This window comes from Dreissena polymorpha, chromosome 12 (assembly GCF_020536995.1).
Source record: "Dreissena polymorpha isolate Duluth1 chromosome 12, UMN_Dpol_1.0, whole genome shotgun sequence".
In the NCBI taxonomy this organism is placed as follows: Eukaryota; Metazoa; Mollusca; class Bivalvia; order Myida; family Dreissenidae; genus Dreissena; species Dreissena polymorpha.
The window spans coordinates 13,233,265-13,252,354 of NC_068366.1; the positions used below are offsets into that span (position 1 = coordinate 13,233,265).

General features: G+C 33.1%; 1 protein-coding gene across 3 annotated transcripts in view; it reads right to left on the reverse strand.

Moving 5' to 3' along the window:
* The window catches only part of LOC127852280 (sushi, von Willebrand factor type A, EGF and pentraxin domain-containing protein 1-like), a 43,403-nt gene extending 26,810 nt beyond the window's left edge, over positions 1 to 16,593 (reverse strand). For all 3 annotated transcript variants that reach the window (XM_052386178.1, XM_052386177.1, XM_052386176.1), the window contains exons 1-10: positions 16,478 to 16,593; positions 14,492 to 14,695; positions 8,410 to 8,622; positions 7,543 to 7,758; positions 6,150 to 6,359; positions 3,034 to 3,207; positions 2,391 to 2,564; positions 2,085 to 2,258; positions 1,367 to 1,540; positions 229 to 402 (exon numbers count right to left, since the gene is read on the reverse strand). In XM_052386178.1, coding sequence (XP_052242138.1) covers positions 229 to 402; positions 1,367 to 1,540; positions 2,085 to 2,258; positions 2,391 to 2,564; positions 3,034 to 3,207; positions 6,150 to 6,359; positions 7,543 to 7,758; positions 8,410 to 8,622; positions 14,492 to 14,695; positions 16,478 to 16,547 — 1,783 coding nt within the window. In that variant the 5' untranslated portion in view covers positions 16,548 to 16,593. The remainder of the gene's footprint in view (positions 1 to 228; positions 403 to 1,366; positions 1,541 to 2,084; positions 2,259 to 2,390; positions 2,565 to 3,033; positions 3,208 to 6,149; positions 6,360 to 7,542; positions 7,759 to 8,409; positions 8,623 to 14,491; positions 14,696 to 16,477) is intronic.
* Between the last annotated feature and the right edge of the window lie 2,497 nt (positions 16,594 to 19,090).

Genomic DNA, 19,090 nt, shown 5'->3' on the forward strand with positions numbered 1-19,090 from the left:
ATACCGCTTTTTTCTGAGTTATAAACAATGTGCGAAATAATACATGACATACAACAGCTTACTTCCGATTCCACGCATTGAACTGACACAGAATTTAACTTTGTTCGTTAACAAATAAATGTCATCAGATTCAAACAGCTTGCAGGCACATTTTAAGATTTAATGCCGAATTAACGGTCAGTAAATTATTGAAGGCCCACTACAGAGTGTGCTATTTCATAATCTTACCCTTGATGGTGCAGTTCGCCTCGAGTTTATCCCAGGCTCCGGTCTCAAGGCATGTTATGGAGTTCGGTCCTTTTATATCATAACCAAAATAGCAAGCATATATTGCAGTGGAATTGTATGTTGTCCTTGCGACGGTAGTGTGGCCATTGTCCAAGATTGGTGGACTGTGACAATCTGGATATAAAGCCGGATAATTAGTTAGCTCATTAACAAATTAAATATATATTTAATGCTGAAAGTAAAAATATATAGGATGACTACAAATGTCCGAAGAATGACTCTCATTGGTCGTATTTAAAACACGTTTTTAAATACACCTTACCTTTTATAGTGCAGTTTGTTGCGAGTGCATTCTAGATAAAAACCGCCCAGGATTTATCAATCCTTTTCATTTGCGTTCAATTCATATTAAGTATGTTATAAGCCAATTTAATCAATAAACATTTGATGACCAGAATAATATCTAGTCTTCGTGTTTTTTTAATATTATTATGAGTAACTGTGGTAATATTTTAAACGCTTTGTTCGCATTAAGTGTGAGAATGTTGTTAGACTTAACAAGTTTAAGATGTATACACAGTAAACATATATTTCGGAATAAATACATCGTAAAGGTATTATTTAAATTTGATATATTACCAATAAATTAAATATATTTAAAGAGATTGTATAAGTAGTGATATCCGACTACCGCTATGTCTGCTATGGGCAAGGGCATATTTTTAGGAATGTGTTATTATTAGGCAAGCACATATTGTCATGAGCATCCTTACATATTTGAAATTATATAAATTAATTTGTTTGGGAACAGTTGAAGTAATTCTCTGAGATAGGTCTTAACATTTGGTGCGTAGTTAGAACGACGTTTGTTCACATTCATTTCTCACCCGAACAATTTACATCTGCAGTGTGTTATGCTTGTAATATATGACCACTTTCAAATGAAACAATATTTAAAGGAGTGACGTATAAAATGTAATATACAGAGCGCTGAAAACTTGTGGTATCCACGCACTAATAAAAAGAATCTTAAATCTATTTCAAACATCAAGAGTTGCTCAGGCTTAAGTCTATCAAAATGAGCCTCTGAATGTTATTTTCTATTGTTGGTCACATAATGTTAATAGAATTCTCTCACCCTTGATTGTGCAATTCGCCTCGAGTATTTCCCATTTCCCATTTTTGAGGCACGTTGTGGAATTCTTTCCGTGTATTACAAAACCGACATCACATGTGTATGTGACAGTGGAATTGAAGGTTGTCTTTGACACGATATGGTGGCCATTTAGCAGGACTGGTGGACTTTTGCAATCTGTAAATACGGATTATAAGCTTGTAATTGCTTCTACCAATACACACACGCTAACATAATTGCAATATTAAGCTAGAACAGAGGTGGACGTGTAAATTCCATTATTATTTCTAGTTTGACTTTATCCATTTACATGCAATGTGTGTTCCATTTACTCTCCAATTATATATGATATGCTTCAAGAGCAAGATCCGTTTTCATGATTCCTTAAAAATACCACAATTGTCTTATTTGCTCTATAATAGCACACTTGTTTCATGAGTGCTTGTTTAATTCCGTTTTATGTATTTTGTACACGCGTATTGTCACTTGGTTGTAAACGCAACGTTTCAATCGCATCAAAGATAAACCATGAAGATTAAAATAGAAGAAAAACCTAAATGATGTCACTGGTGTTTCATACATTACGGAATAGTATCTCTTTCAATCAAGTTCCACATGCCTAAGCGTAATACAACGAGCTTCTGAATGTTATATTATAAGCGTTCTCCACGAAAATGCGAGATTTATTTTTATTAAAAGAAGTTTAATAGTATTTGCTCACCCTTAATTGTGCAGTTCGCCTCAAGTATTTCCCATTTCCCATTTTCGAGGCACGTGATAGAATTCATTCCGTGTAATTCATAGCCGTCTTTACACGTGTATGTGACAATGGAATTGAAGGTTGTCTTTGAAACCATACTTTGGCCATATTGCAGGACTGGTGGACTATTGCAATCTGTTAATATTTTTGTTTAGCTGGTCTTTGCTTTTACCAATGCATAAACGTTAACATAATAATAATTATTGTGTATTTAGCTTGGCAAAAGGTGGACGCGTAAACGTTATCATCATGATAGAGAGATCTTACCTTTTAATATGCATTCTATTTCCAGTTTACTCCAGGATCCTGTTTCAGGGCAAATAATGTTACTAACTCCATGTGCGTTATATCCTGGGTTACACGTATACTCTACTGTGGAATTGACGGTGGTTTTATGAAATGTGCGATCACCATTTGTCAGCGCTGGTGGAGTTCCACAATCTGTCTCAGATATATAAAGCATGTATTGACGTGAAAGAACATACTTAATGAAGATTTAAAATCAACGCAAGTATATGCTAAAATTTGATATTTACTGAAAAATATTGTTGACACAATGATATGTTATATGCATCAAGGATCTCATCCTTTGTTATGATTCCTAAAGCCCCCAAATATTCTTATTTTTTTACATAACAGTACACAGTTTCACGAGTGCTCTTTCAATTCCGTTTGCTTTATATAGTATACTCAACGTTTCACGTTTACAAACAAAATACACGGAGACAACACAAAATGTGAAATAAGTTTCGGTGATGTCTTGGGTGGTTCATATATTACAGTAAAGTATCTAATTTAGACACCCAGTTTTGCATAGGCCTAAGTCATTTAACCTCTTAATTTTTATTTGTCTTGCCGGTCACTAAAATTCAAGATTATTGTTCGTTTCAAGATATTTTTTTTATCTCACCTTTGAGTATGCAGTTTGCCTCGAGCATTTCCCATTTCCCAATTTTGAGGCACGTAACGGAAATCTTTCCGTGTATTTCATAACCTGAATTACACGCGTATGTCGCAGTAGAATTGTAGGTTGTCTTTGAAATGATATAGTGGCCATTTTGCAGGACTTGTGGACTATGACAATCTGCAAATACAGATTAATGATTGATTACTGCTTCAAACTTATAGAAGACACAATACATATGCGTTATGTTAATATATATAAAGTTCCTCAGGGTAAAACTCAAATTAAAAGGTCAAATATATATTTACGATCACCATCGCGCCATCACCGTATACACGTATAACAACTAATCTTATCGTATTTGATGCGTTAATGCAAAAACCGTGGATAAAACAGCTAAATACTATTCTTAAATATTTAATAAAATACACTTTATAAATAATAACATTATTTTTGGGGACCTCGATTTAAAACACTCCTATTGGAACCACGAGGGTTACCCGCGATACGACGGAAATGCCGAAAATCTTATTGAATTCCTTAATAACAAAACCTTCGTCAACGAAGCAACTGGCTGAACGTGAACATCAAAATGATGGACCGATTTTGCTATGCTAACCTATCAGCTCACCTCCAAACTATAAGCGCCGTAAATAGTCTTAGTCAATTCGATTGGAATTGACACTCTTCGAATCATAGTAAATAATAAGCTAAAAATAGAAAATACCTATCCGTCCGTATATCGCAAATAGAAAATTCACAAGGCCAAGCCAGAAAAATGGATCAACTTTAAAACGCAATGTGTTAACGAAATCCAATCTCATTCTGATAAAACTGACATCAATTCCCAATTCCAATCTGATAGAGACAAAATTAACACAGCGCTATCCCCATTTCGAATTAAAACCGGGAAAAAACGCAGTGTACCGCAGTAGAGTCGAACAAGAATTTAAAAAAGCCGATATAAATAGTTGGAATGAATTATGTAATAATCTTATGTACAAAACGAGAAGGAAAGAGTTACTGGACTATGCAAACAGAAAGCAAGGTAGACCTTCAACTATAACACCTATTCTCCGTGCAGACAATAACATCCTTATCAATAACTAAGATAAAGCATCGGCGCTTGTCCATCACTACCAAAAGGTGAACAGTGACGAAGGCTACTCCAGAGATTTTATCACAAAGAAATTAAGAATTAAAAATGGATTTTTAAATTGGCTAAAAACTGATACCCAAATTAAATCTGATAAATATAATGTCCCTTTTTGTTTGTTTGAGCTCGGCTCTCCATACTTAAATGGCGCGCGCGGTGACGATAAGATTCATTATAAATTCACAAACAATTTCCGGTCTCCGCGAAACAAGAATTAACTGCATTGATTTATAATGCATAGGATGGGGGCACTCGTCCCGACGAATGGCACGAGGCCACAATTAGACCGAATATAAAAGCTAAAAAGCCTAAAGACTCTCCAGCTTCCTATAAACCTCATTAATATCCACTTTAACGAAACTAATGCAAAACATAATTAAATTGCGAATATGGGCATATCTAGAAAAACAAAACGAAACCTCCAAATTCCGAACGGGTTGTAGGTCAAACGTGTTTCTGTGAAGACAATATAGTCCGCCTAGAAGCCGACATTAAAATAGCACAATCATATTTTAAGATCTAAATGCCTCTTTTGATGAATTATGGAAAAAAAAACTTTTATCACTTAGAAATAGTGGGAATACTATGCTTAATTGGCTTGCAGCTTTCCTAAAAACGCGAACAGTTAAATTTGCTGCATGGCACATAATCAAAATCACAAAATCACAAGACTAGAAAACGTTAACGGTTGCCCCCATGGTTGTGTATTATCACCAATAATATTCTCCATAGCAATGGACACTCAAGAATCATTCTTAAATGAACAAAACTCTAAAAATGTCACCGACCGTATCGAACTTTTACGTTTCGTCGACGATAGCGCAATACGGACCACTACAACATCGACAAATTAGCCATTATAAATAATTTAACAGTCATAGAAAGCTGGAGCAGCGATTTTGGGTTCTTAATAAATCCCACAAAAACCCAAGCAATTCTTTATTCATCCGTGTTGGTGGGTAAATCAAAAATAATAACGACTTCCCACAACTAACGCTATGCAATATTGCACTCCCGTTTCTTCAATTGTATTGCGTTCCTTGCGATGACCTGCGACACAAATTTAAAATGGAAGATCACACACTGAAATTATTTGTTCGGTGCCAACAATACCTTAACCCCCTAAAAGCAGTCCAAAGAAACAACTGGGGTAGTGACCAAAAAACTCATGCGAATAAATAAAGCCAGTATTTGGTCAACAATTACCTACGGTAGCATCGCGCAAGAAAGTGGTGATGATTTGTAAGTCGTTTAATACACGTTTTATGGAAATTATAACAACGACATTATTTATAAATTTTACATAAAACAAGCATAACTTAACTATTCAAAAATGTGGACAACCGTGTTTATTTTTTTGCCGTTTATTGTATTGGAATTGGGTATACGTAAGACATGTAGAGATAATACATGTATCCCTTCTGACAATATCGATGGTGATTCAGTATTCCATTATAGCTTTGTTATATTTACTACGCTTTGTTTTTGTAAGTTGCAAAAATGTGTTTTTAGCTGACGTTGTTTTGCATTTATTTCTTATCTGATATACAGACATGATTCTGTATTGTGTTATGCTTGTATTATAAAATCAGACGAATCCTACCAATTATAGAACAGTTGACAAGCAGTTTGCTCCATTGTCCGGTTTCGAGACAGGTGACAGAGTTCCCACCAATCATTATATAATCAGGGTTGCATGTGTATGTAGATTTGGCATTGTATGTTGTGAATGTAGTTGTGAAGTTGCCATTTTAAAGGAGTTTGGGAATATGACAATCTAATGCTTGTATTTAAATAAAGCAATAATGTAGATACTCTCTGCATCATTAAATATTAAATATCTAAAGTGTAATCATATCACGTCATGTTCAATGATTTATCATATGGTAGATGCTTATGGACCATCAATGAGGATGTTTATTATTGTGTTGCAACATTTTGAAATAATATGCCAAATAACATGTACCTATTTCCTGACAGACGGAGTTATTTTTCCAAGAACCATTCACGCATGTTAAATTATAGTTATCTAAGGTTTCTCCGTATTGAGGATTATAGGCGTTGTATCCCATCTTGCATACAGCGGTTGCGATATCTGGGCTTGAAAGTTGTCTAATAGTGTCTATGTTTGGACCGATATCATCCCAGTTACTCTTCATTGTAAGCCACCGGCAGCCTTAAAAAGTAAATTATGTTATTTACAGCTGTATTTATTTCATCATTTCGTTATCATCGATGATAAAAGCGCATTTTATTATGTCGATGAAGACAGTAAATTGTGTTTTTAATACGTTGTAAAAATATAATACTATTTATGGTAAAAAACCACTATGTACTGAACATAAATTGTTCTTAAATAGACCACACACAAAAACTAAATCGCCATCACAAGATTTCCGCCCTAATGTTGCTGAGAATAGGATACTTAGCAACTTATATAATGCCATGCATGTGTGCGCATAGGGGACAATATGACAAAGCGTCAAATATAACGCATACATGTAGGCTGAAATAATGTTTGTTAGTTATAAAGATAATCAAAAATGTTGATGTCATATAACATTGAAAGAAAAGTGTTCGAGTGCTGGCAATAACATGGTGAATGCTCAAAGCATTGTGTGGCAAAAAAACAGGGCTCAAGCGTGGCTTACGATGAGGCATTGTGCAGAAAGATGGAATTGAGATTAGTGTTAAGTAAGTTTTAGTTTTTTTTTTTAGATCAGATTAGAAAACTTCTGCATACGTGCAAATATACTACCCGACGCTCGAAACATCATTCAAAAGATGTCTTACGAACGGCGTGTTTGCCTAATTTTAAACAACATATATATTTAAACATGAACAAAACACATACGTGTAGTAGATTAATAAAGATTAATGTAATACTGATAACAGGAGAAAATTAAAAAAAATATATCATCAAAGCAAGGAGGAAAGATTTACGATCTTCCCATTTAACTGTTATGTTAATTTGAATAGCGTTAATCTTAACAATAATCTAATTGATATTTTTGAATAAATGATATGATTCCATTAATTATAATAATACATGATGAGATTGAATAAACGAATATTCACCGATAACCTTATAAATACATTTCTGTAAATCATTTAAAAACATATTGCTGAACAAACCATGATTCCTTCGAAGATAATATAGATTTTGAAAAAATCGCCATGTATTGCCACTGTTAATAACATAAAGACATTTATCGACGTAAAAACACTTTCCAATGCTTACTTTGTATTACTTTTATTAATGATGAACACTAGTTAGACATAAGAATTAAAATAAAAAATACACCTATGTCTAGCAACAAACGGTCATAATCAGTCAATAGCAAAACATGAAAGAATACCGCATTTTCCGTCTGCTTGCCATTTGTGGTTTTCTTTGCATACAATGTTGAAGTTGTGACGAGTACGTTGACCATCATCCGAATACACAGCATCACCTGACAGACATTGGACGATGGCGCTTGAATTATGCGTGGTTTCATTGTAATCTATCGGATGCGTGCGTTCCGCCGCTACACTATTTTGCCAGTTTGTATAATTGTTTGGGTTTCCACATTCTGAAAGTCAAACGTTAATATGGATATATATGTTAAATAAACACGCGCGACTTATGACGTGAACTTTTCTAGTGTTGACCACAACAAACATGCGGATAGCATACATGAATACATAAGGCAATTTCGAATAAATTATCGACAATATTTTGAATATTTCGTCTGTAATTCAGTTACACAAGCAACGTTTAATTTGAAAAAAATATATATTTATGAAACTATACTTTATGATCAGTAATAACAATGAATTGCATGTTTGTCGAGAATCACTGCATATTGCTTTTCGTGTAATAAACGTTTAAAGTGGTTATGGTGCATCATAATTGTGTAAACGTGAATACAGTAACTTGAATGCTCATATTGTGATAAATACATACCCGTTTTTTATATATACACGAGATACAATTTTTATGAAATTTTTAAATGGCCAATTGTATTATCATTTTAGGAGTTCCCTAGAATTTGATTATATGCATCAAGATAACGATTAATTTTGATGTTTATTGATCATTCTTTTAAATTGTAATTCATGTGGATCATGAGTTTTTTTAGACTTTGTATATTTTCACACATTTGTTACAATGTCTTAATATATGGATACTATAACTCTTTATTTTTTATTTCTAAAGCATTATTGTAAAATGTTAAGCTCACCGATTTCTCTGCATTTGGCATTTACTGTCCATGTATCATTATCGCAAGTTGCTACAATAGTATTACGGTATCCATTTGATCCTTGTTCACCATCGTCATACCCCGGCTCACATTTTACTACATAACGAGTTGTTGTCTTTGTATAGTTGAATGGCTGAGTATGTTGCCAGATTGAATCATTCGAGTTATTGTTAGGTACAGGACATGTAACGTCTGAAAATACAAATTATTACCAATGTCAATATTTCATTGAAACAAATGTATATTTTTACATGACTAATTTACATTATCTCCTAGTGAACAAACAACAACAAAAAAGTAAAAACAAACAAAAACACGAACGGTTAACAAAACACAACACTGGTTCACTGGTTCAATATGTGCTTTTTCGTATCGTAAACTACTGGAGCACATTGTGATCATTCCTGTGACATACGACGTTGACGATACAATACACATAAACAAATAGTCATATAAACTTTATTCATTGTATATTGTTTAAAGCGCGTAAACCATTTTCAATTATATCTTTTACGAACAATACAGTTGTGTTGGTATTTAATCGCCAAACCTAATGTTTGTGTTTATTATTTGTTATCCACTACAATCATAAACGCACTTTTGTTCTATTGTTTAGGAGTATTTAGCCAGATCTGCATTTCGAAAACATTGTTTAAATATGTCACCGGCGTATTTATGTTTTCTGTTGAGATTAGGGTTTTACTGTTCGATGGTTTTGGAGATGTTTTTTTTAAATGAATGCTGATTCATATCAAAACATGTTGTATATGTAATATGTACTGCAAAGATTAATAAAAAACAATTTAAATGATGAACAAAAGACTGAACCGTCTTAATAAAGAACACATTATTTCGGACATTTTTGGGGGTATGTGGCAGATTTGGGATTGTGCTAATTTTTGATTTTATAATACGCTGGTATATTTTGTTTCCAATATAGAGCCTGTTCAGGTATTTTATTTGAATAATTAGGTGCCAACCTTTCATCCTGCATATGGTTGTAAATAAATTACAATGTGTCAAAATCGATCAGTATGTCCTTGTTTTCACGACAATGTCTGCTATTTTTTAATCATACAGTGTCAAACGCGTGCGTTCTTTTATCAAGTATCAGAAACAAATTGCGCCGCTGAATCTCACGAGACGCTGTTTCGATTAGTTGGCAAAAAATATTTATAAGAAAGATCACACCTCATGTATAAAGTCATAACAGTTAATGTTGAAACGTAGGTTTGTATGCATTATTATTTTGAAGAGTATATTCGTGATCAACATGTATTTGATGCATTTACTTACAGTTAAATGCAAATACATGTTGCACTGAAATAAAGGAAATGTAAAATGAAGTTTGTTTTTCTTCCTTACATATATTGCATAATAGATAATCGAATATTCTTATGGTTTTATAAACTAACATTGATGTACACGTGTTCGCTATTCTTTGCAAATACCCAAAACAATTAAACAAGAAGAGTGTTGGCCCTCTATATATATCCTTTTTATACAAAATACAAATGCATTCCTTGAATACGAAGATCAAAAAGGGTACTCTTTGCTCTTGCGTTGCAGATAGTGGGTCATACAATTATCAACCTTTTTTTTTAGAAATATCTGTAATCAAACAAAATTAAACAGTTTCTGTAGACAATGCGCATGTCACATAAAGGTTTGTTAATAATATATGTCCAACAACATTCTCTTAAACAAAGTGTGCGTTTTTGAAAGTGCGCACTGAATATATTTATGCACCACTAAATAAGACTCTTACAGTATGCTGATCTTCATAATAGGTTCATGAATGAAAGAGATTAAAGATTTGTATAATTAAACTTAAGCAAGCTTCATCATTGTTGGGTCATACACGATGTTACATATTGCTAATTTTAGAGAGGTGTACTGTAATATTTTAGTATAATTGCCTTAATTACAGAACAATCGAAACTTCTTAAAAAAAAACTAAGGGGATGGTAGTTGGCGGCTACGACTTTTACACCTTTGATACTCAAAGTATAGCCAGTACTTGAAATATCATTCTAGTCTAAAGAGACGGAACAAAGAATTTTGTTCACCCATCCCGTCATCTGTCCTATCACCCGGAAAAGGTTATCGTAACACAATGATACGGGGTATTATACTAAACAAACCTCGCATTTTATTCAACGTGAATTTGTAGCGTTATTCACACACCACCCATAACACAAAACAGGAGGAAATGTTAATTAAGTTATTTTGCTACTCTAACAATAAACATGATACACAGACCAGACGTGCGGTTATTGTAATACTTAAAACCGATTCCTGTATCTGACCTTAATTATATTTTAATACATAACTTATGAGTTTTGCTCGGTATTTTTATAAAACCCCGTCACTTACTGTAGATACAAAACTCAGAACTTTTCAGTATAAATACATCACACACAGTTTTCCAAATATTTCATGTATGTTTCCATATAGAGTCGAACATATGTGATTTCAGTTCGGCAAATACTGATTTTATTAACACAAGTCCAATATTCATGGCCGAAAGTTACAAGCGCGATTCAAAACAAATTTGGATTGGAAAATAACACGCACCTTCATTTTGAACTAATTTCCCTTTCTAAACTTAAATACCCACATGTTTGATATAATAACGCCATTAATTGTATCATTATTTTAAGCAAATAGGTTATCTTTTAATGTGAAAATGAAAACATCGCTTTTAAAATCTGCAGCATTATTAAATCACAAACGATAAAACAAGCTGCTATTGTTTATTAAGTTGTACGAAAATAGTGAAGTACCATTGCATCTATTACAGACCATTCGGCACGTCTTTAAAATAACTAAGGGGGTATGCTTACTCTTTTAAGATAGAGTAACACTTGATACTCAAAGAAAAGTCAGTTTTTCAAATTAAGGAAAAACAAACATTTGATACTCAAAGTTATGTGAGTATTTCAAAAAACATTCTTATCTAAAATTTAAAGAGTGTTTCACACAACACCTAACGAACGCAACATGGAGAAATGTCGAATAACTTTGTTTGCTACCTTTATTATAAACCTGATAAACATACCAGATCGATGGTAATTGAAATAATGTAAACATTTTTCATTCATTTGAACTGAACTTTATTCGAACTCTTAACTCGGGAGTTTTAATTGGTATTTATAACGAAACCCCGAACGGTTGCGCAATGCATCCCAGATGGTTATTCGCTGGTTCGTACCCAATAAGGTCTGATTGTTCGTAAGTTCGTAGTTATGAGCTTGCTCAATAAATGCAGATATAGAGTGCAACGCCTTGCCAAACGCTGCTCATACAATATCATCGGAAGAATATTATGTATCACAATCGTTAGCTGTTGAAGAACACAACGCTTTACGTTTGCTGTACTAGTAAACGGTAATCGATTCGCTTAACACGGTTTATACATAAAATTCTAATTTAGCACATTCATTTATATCCTGGAAATACCGAACGGAAAGTATTTTTCAAAATATCAGACGTTTGACTATAACGGCCGACCTTGTCATCTGCGTTGACATCCACAATCAATGCCACTCTCTTTATCTTTAGAGTATCAATAGTAGTTTCTCATTTCATGTGTGTAGTCGATGCTCTGTTATAAAAAAGTGGATGGAAACACGATGGTCTCTCCTTATATAGTTGATAGAGTTTCATAATGCAATGGTTGGTTTTTTCCGTGTGGATGGCTTGGAATATATCCCCGAACATATCTTCTATTGTGTCATATTTAAGTATTCAGAGCCGTTATCATTAGGACTATTGTTTTATAAAAATAAAACGTTTTTTTTTACGATTTTTCTTTCAAATTGTTTGTTGGACAAATTTATGAAGATAAATTTATAACATGATAATGCCTTTTATTGATGGACCATATGTCTTTGTGTACTGATGGCTTAGAAACATATCTGTTAGTTGTAATATATGTCAGATACTTACGAAACAGAGACACTAAATTGTGCAATATTCGATTCGCATGGTATTCATTGTGTCATTTTTGTCTGCATAGGTACAATTCGTTTAAATTGTTTAAGACGCGCGTTTGTTTTTGGAAAGGTGTGAATTTCGTCTAGCTCTCAAATTGTTTTAAACCGTTTCAACGCGGTGATCCCAGTTTTGATCATAAAATGCTGATAGTCGGCGTTCTGTCATAAATGTCGTGGATAAGAACAATAATTTATATAATAATTTAAAATCTGGATTCTTATTGTTTTCTATATTTTTACCTCATATTAATGTGGAAATAAAATGAAGACACAACTAATATATACAATGTATGTGTAAATACAACATGTATTCGAGGATATAGGCCCGCTACAAATGTTAAAATCTTGCTATCAAGAATGACACATTTTTCACTTTATATAGAAGAACAATTAAAATTTAATTCGTATGCCACAAGCTATTATGTGGTTACTTGTAAACCAAACACATAACAAATAACTTAAATGATTCAACTTTCTTAACATTAATCGTTCCAGAATTTTGACAAATTAAAAAAAACAACAGTTATCTAATTTGCCTGATCATTTTTATGGGCTCATTCTAACACAGGCAATAGTGTGCGTTCAAGACATGAAATTAATTACTTCAACCATTGCTTTAAAATTTATAAATGTTTACCAAAAATACTTTTAGCATAAGCAAAATATCTTAAATACAATTTAAAATTGTAAAATGGTCCCGAATAGTGAGAAAATAAACGTTTAGCTACAAAAGATAAGAGCTATATGTTGATTTTAAATAAAGGGCATTAATGTTGGTAGTTTGAAACATTCCTTGAAACAAGGAACACGTTTATTGGACACTCTCTAAAACCAACTCTTTATCGAAGACGTATATTGATAAAGTACTCGTTTACCTTTACATTGAGCGATTTTAAATGTATATCAGGTAATATTATACGTTTACCAAACGATTTACATTTATGTTCGTCGTAGATTGTTTGTCCACGTATTTGATGTGAATCTATATATAAGAATAACATAACTCCAGAAACATTATCAGGATATCGATTCTTATCAAACCACGCTTATCTTAATCTTTTATTTAATGAAAACTAAAACGTGCCTATACAATACATGACGATACAACCGACACGACATAAAACACAAACATATAATAATATTGTGCCATAGCCTTGGAACGCTCTTTGTACATAATTGGGAGTTTTAACCGGTTGAATGGCGCGTCGAACCTTTAGATTTGCCAAGAACTAATAATTTACATATAAGTGTCAATAAAACGTTTCAGCGTTTTCATTCAAAATAAAAAGCAATAAAAGAAACTTTAAATTCGATTTAATTACTCACTGGTTTAATACGTACCAGAGTACCAGAACAACAACGTTTGTAAGCACAATGAAATTAATGTAAATACACATATCAGTTAAAATTATTCTTGTTTATCATATATGAGATATTAGCATTATATGCTACCAACCCAAGATCATCGTAATGCATGTCAGCAAGGACACCATTATATAAGGTGTACATAATACGGATGTAAATGAAAATACTACTTGTATTGTCCATTTGCAATATTTCATGGACAACGTGCAAAAAGAAAGAAAACCATTTTATCCCACTTTTACAGAGAATTCGGTTAATTAAAGCCCCGTTGATTAAATATCTGCTAAAAATCAAGGCACGAAATGACGTCATGTTTTCGACAAAATGACGTCATAAATCCAGCGATATTATCCAGGTAAATTAATTTTGTTTAAATAAAAAGGTTTACTGAATAAAAATAGAATAATAGATTAGTGTTGATTGTAGGTCAGGTTTATCATGCTCGGCACGAAAACGAAAAAGCACTCGCCAAAGCTCGTGCTTTTTGTTTTCTAAGCCACGCATGATAAACCTGATGTATATTCAACACTAACCTATTATGCTCTATACAAACTCCACACAGACAAACACCATTAAAATGTTTTGTCCTTTAAATAAGTATCTTTGTGTTTGAATATGATGTCCAACTGTTGTGCGTTTCACGTTTTGATGGGTTTTCAATGGTTGATTTGCATAATGTATAATGCTCTTGTTCTTACCCTTTTTTTGACAAAAAATGCCGCGGACGTCCCAAGTCCCATGTTTGCACGTGATTCGGAAGTGATCTGTATATATGTCTGGGGGATTAAGGTGCCCTTGATATCCAGGCTTACAGTAAACGTAAGTTTGACCTGTCATGTTGATATGATGAATATTAGGTCCGATGGTTTCCCAGTTTGTATGATTGTTGAGATCGGGACAACCTGAAAGACAAATTAATTTTGCTTATATGCGGTGATATCAAATCAAGTGTTAACAAGTGTGCCATTATTTTGACATGAAATTGCATTGACACTCCATAATACGACTTATAATATATGTGTCAAACTCTGGTGCGTTTCATATTTTGATGGTGGTTGCAAACGTTTATATTGCATAATGTAATATGCGCTTGTATTTACCTTTTTCTTGACATACAGAGTCTACGTCCCAAGACCCATTTTTGCACGTGATTTCGAATTGATCTGAATATATTTGGCTCAAATTAAGGTATGCTTCATAACCAGTCTGACAGTAGATGACAACACTCTCTGTCGACATCTCAATATTTTGAATATGAGGTCCGATGGTATCCCAGTTTGTATTATTGTTGAGATCGGGACAACATGGAAGACAATTGTATTCTGAGTATATACAATGATACAAAATCAATGGTTGAAGACGCAATAACAGCAAAATTCCGTTGATGAAACTAATAAAATTCATCAGGAATATTGAAACCAAGATAAAGTCCAAACTAATAGCATAAAGGGGGAGGGGGGCATTCGGTAACTGTTTGATTACCCTATGTGTGTTTTGTACTTTTACTAAATATTGGTATATATGATAATTATTTCATATGAGTTAACCATCTATAGGTTGGTATTTTTTTAAGTTTCAGGGACACATGTAGTTAAAATGTTGATGTCTCACAGGTTACAAAAACAACATGAAAGTAAAAGACGCTGTGTGGTCGAATTTCGGTGACGCGATATTGAACGTGCTATGTGCTATCTCAAAAGCTATGGCTTCAGATTGTCCCAATTAAACCAAACTAAGTATTCGTTATCTGTAACATGAACCGCTTGTATAAAGCGAAAATAAAATAATATGTCTGATAAATAAATAGGAGAACAAAAACTACGTTTAGAAGAGACTCGTTCGCAGATATTTACATTTTTAAGTATGTCACCAAAATACTCAAATTGATAGAGGTACATATGGGAACTAAAAACCGGTATTTGCCTATAAAACAACTATAATGATTAAGGAAAAAAGGAGTAAGTAGCATGCGGAATTTGCAACGGTGAAATTTCGATTGAAAAGTTTTTTTTCTTAACATCTCGGCCCTACTCACTGTAATATTGTGCCTTGCACATGATTTAAAACTGTATAAGCGATGCGAGCCTTGTAGACGTTAACAAAACAACACAAGTATTATGCTTTTAATCAATATCAAATGATGATTTATTATTGTCGTAATTGTTTTTAAATTGGTTGCTTACTAACATTTCGCTTTCTAATATATACTATTAATTTATTTGATGAATTGATAGAAAACTATCAACGATTACAAGCAATGCGTCATATATGTAACCATGCACTATCGACATAAAGAACAGGAATTTATTTTGCACTATATTATGAGGATCTGTTTATATTATAGCACCAATATAAAGCGTATTACAATTTATATATATTTTTATATATATATTTATATATATGTATACTAACTTTCGCAATCATTGCTTAATTAAGCACAGATAAAATGTTCTTACAAAGTTAAATTATATTGATCGTTCAAAATGTAAATCTTGTCAAACATTATAAGTACAATGGTGCATTCACCAATACGTATTATGCGTTTGAAAACAAACACGATAACAACTGATATGTTTCAGTACATTCTAAAAAGTTTATTTTACTGACTCAACGTATTTACTTAGTTAACTAACTAAATAGTATGTTTCACCATTCTTATTACAAAATTACGTTCTAAAATTTACCTTCATTCTCTGCATTAGGTGTTGCGCTACAACATACTCCTATGTATATGGCGACAAAAAATGCTAACATCGTTGGCGCCTTGAAATTCACTACATTTGCTTTAACACACGTTCTAAATTGCTGCCGGAGAAAATAGTTTTGTGTTATCTTATCTCGTCAGAATGAACTCTATGAATAAAGCGAGATCGTCACGTTTTTGTTTCATATGAGACGAAAGAGTTGTCTTGAAAACATTGCCAATTAAATGGAGTCAGAAGGCATTATTTTTATAAGACATAACCTTTATAAGCAAGCGGTTTTGTGTCAAAGATGTTTCATGTGAATTAATATTAAGAGAACAAGAGATGTGTTTGTCAGAAACACAATGTCGTGTTTTTCTCAGGCCCTTTTTGCGTGGCGCTGCGCCATGCCGCCTTTCATAAGCGCCACCCTGCCCTTTTCAAACGAAACAGCCGCCATGCGCCTTTATTGATAAAATCTGTATAGCCCCTATAGCCCCAAACTTCTGAGCCGACTAGTATCAGAGTATAACCCCCAAGCAGCAAAGATTCGCGCGGTTGTGTATTAGTCATGCTTGAATAACCCCGTGTCAAGATAAATCGATATTATCACTGGCTTATACCTAGCACACTAATCGGTCTGTAATGTGTACTCGTCCATGATAAAATCGTGGACAGTTACTTCGGAGATGAAAGCCTCGATGTTCTGCTCGTAGAAATATGCACTTCATGTAATATCAAAACATTTATCCTACACGTAATTAAATAAAAAGAAAACACAAACAAGTTGTATCTTTATCGTTATGGTCGTTTAGATTATTAATTATTGAACCAATTACTGAACCGTTTACTAATCAAATTAAATGAGAATCTTGAATGCACCTACTGCGTCGCGTTGAAGCCATATATTTCACCTTTGACCTTGAAGGATTACATTGACATTAACCTTTCATCACTCAAAATGTGCAGCTTCATGAGATACACATGCATGCCAAATATCAAGTTGCTATCTTCAATATTGCAAAAGTTATGGGCAAAGTTAAAGTTTTCGTGCGGACGGACGGACGGACTGACTGACGGACAGACAGACGGATGGACTGACGGACAGTTCAAAAACTATATGCCGCCCTTGTGGGGCATAACAACTTATAAAGGTTAATTAAACATGATAATTATTTATGCAGATGATACAAATTTTATACAAAAAAAAGTGTTGATACTTTTTATACAGCAAATTGTAATGTTTTCTAACGATTAGTGTTAAATAGTGTCAACAAGCATCTTTTCTTTAAAAAAGCCTGTTCTATACGGATTAGTGTATTAACAATTCATAACATACTTTCCAGCTGTCTTTTTACTGTTGCGTGTATGTTTCTTTGGTGGGATGGCCAGAGTAATTGGCGGGCCAGAAGAACAGACGTCATTGAGGAAAACAGATACATGTTTTGACAGTTTGCATTGTGTAATTTAGAAAGTCTTTTTTTAATTCCAGGTATGTATCATAATTATGTACTGTAAAAGACGGTAATTGTATTCTTAAACACATTTTATTATCACAGAGATTAGAAATTGAACGCCAAAATAACACAAACAATTGGTCATCGAAAGTACGGGACATTCTTAACCAAACCGGTTTTAACGATGTATGGCTATTCCCCGAATCTGTGAACGCTAATCAATTAATACCACTACTTAAAACCAGATTACGAGACCAGTATATCACTAACTGGAATACAAATGTCACATCATCAAGTTCAATGATTTTATTTAAAGAATTGAAACCAATATTCGAAAGATCTGCGTATCTTGATATTGTTGAAAATAAAAAACATAGGAATATTATTGCTAAATTACGTTTGTCGTCTCACAAATTATTAATTGAAACGGGTAGACACCAGAACATTGTCAGAAATCAACGCAAATGTGTTTTTTGCAACCTCAATGATATCGAGGATGAATATCACTTTGTTATTAAATGTCCTTATTATGCCGATATTAGGAATACATTAATTCCAAAGTATTACAGATCACGACCTAGTATGTTCAAGTTTATCGAACTACTTAATTGTTCAAACAAAATAGTGTTAAGAAAACTTGCCATTTTTTGTTTAAAATGCTTTAAGTTACGAGAAGATGTGCTATATGTGTAGTATAAATGATATATCTTCCACAAAGACAATAAGCTTAGAATAATGTTATATTTGTTACAATTATTACATTTCGTGTTAACATTATATGATCACTTTGTATTAACCCCATCCATGTGACATTCTCACTAAAACATGTTGTATGTCATTACTTTTTTAAATTGATCTTTCCTCAAAAGGATGTTTGTTTTTGTATATAATTGTCACGCATGCTGTTATTGCATATGTATGTTTATGGCGATGAGCTGTATGCTTAAGCTGAAATAAAATATTCTGTTCTGCTTTGTTTATAATGTTGGGTAATAAGGTTTATATGCTCTTGCAAATGCTCGACTGTCATTATTTTTTTTAAATAATTAATTTTAGTCGACATTTGATATACTTATGTGGTTCTTTATGATTCCTGTGTATATCCTAATTTCATAGATCGTGTGCAGGTTGCAATCACCTGCAGTCGCACGACCTG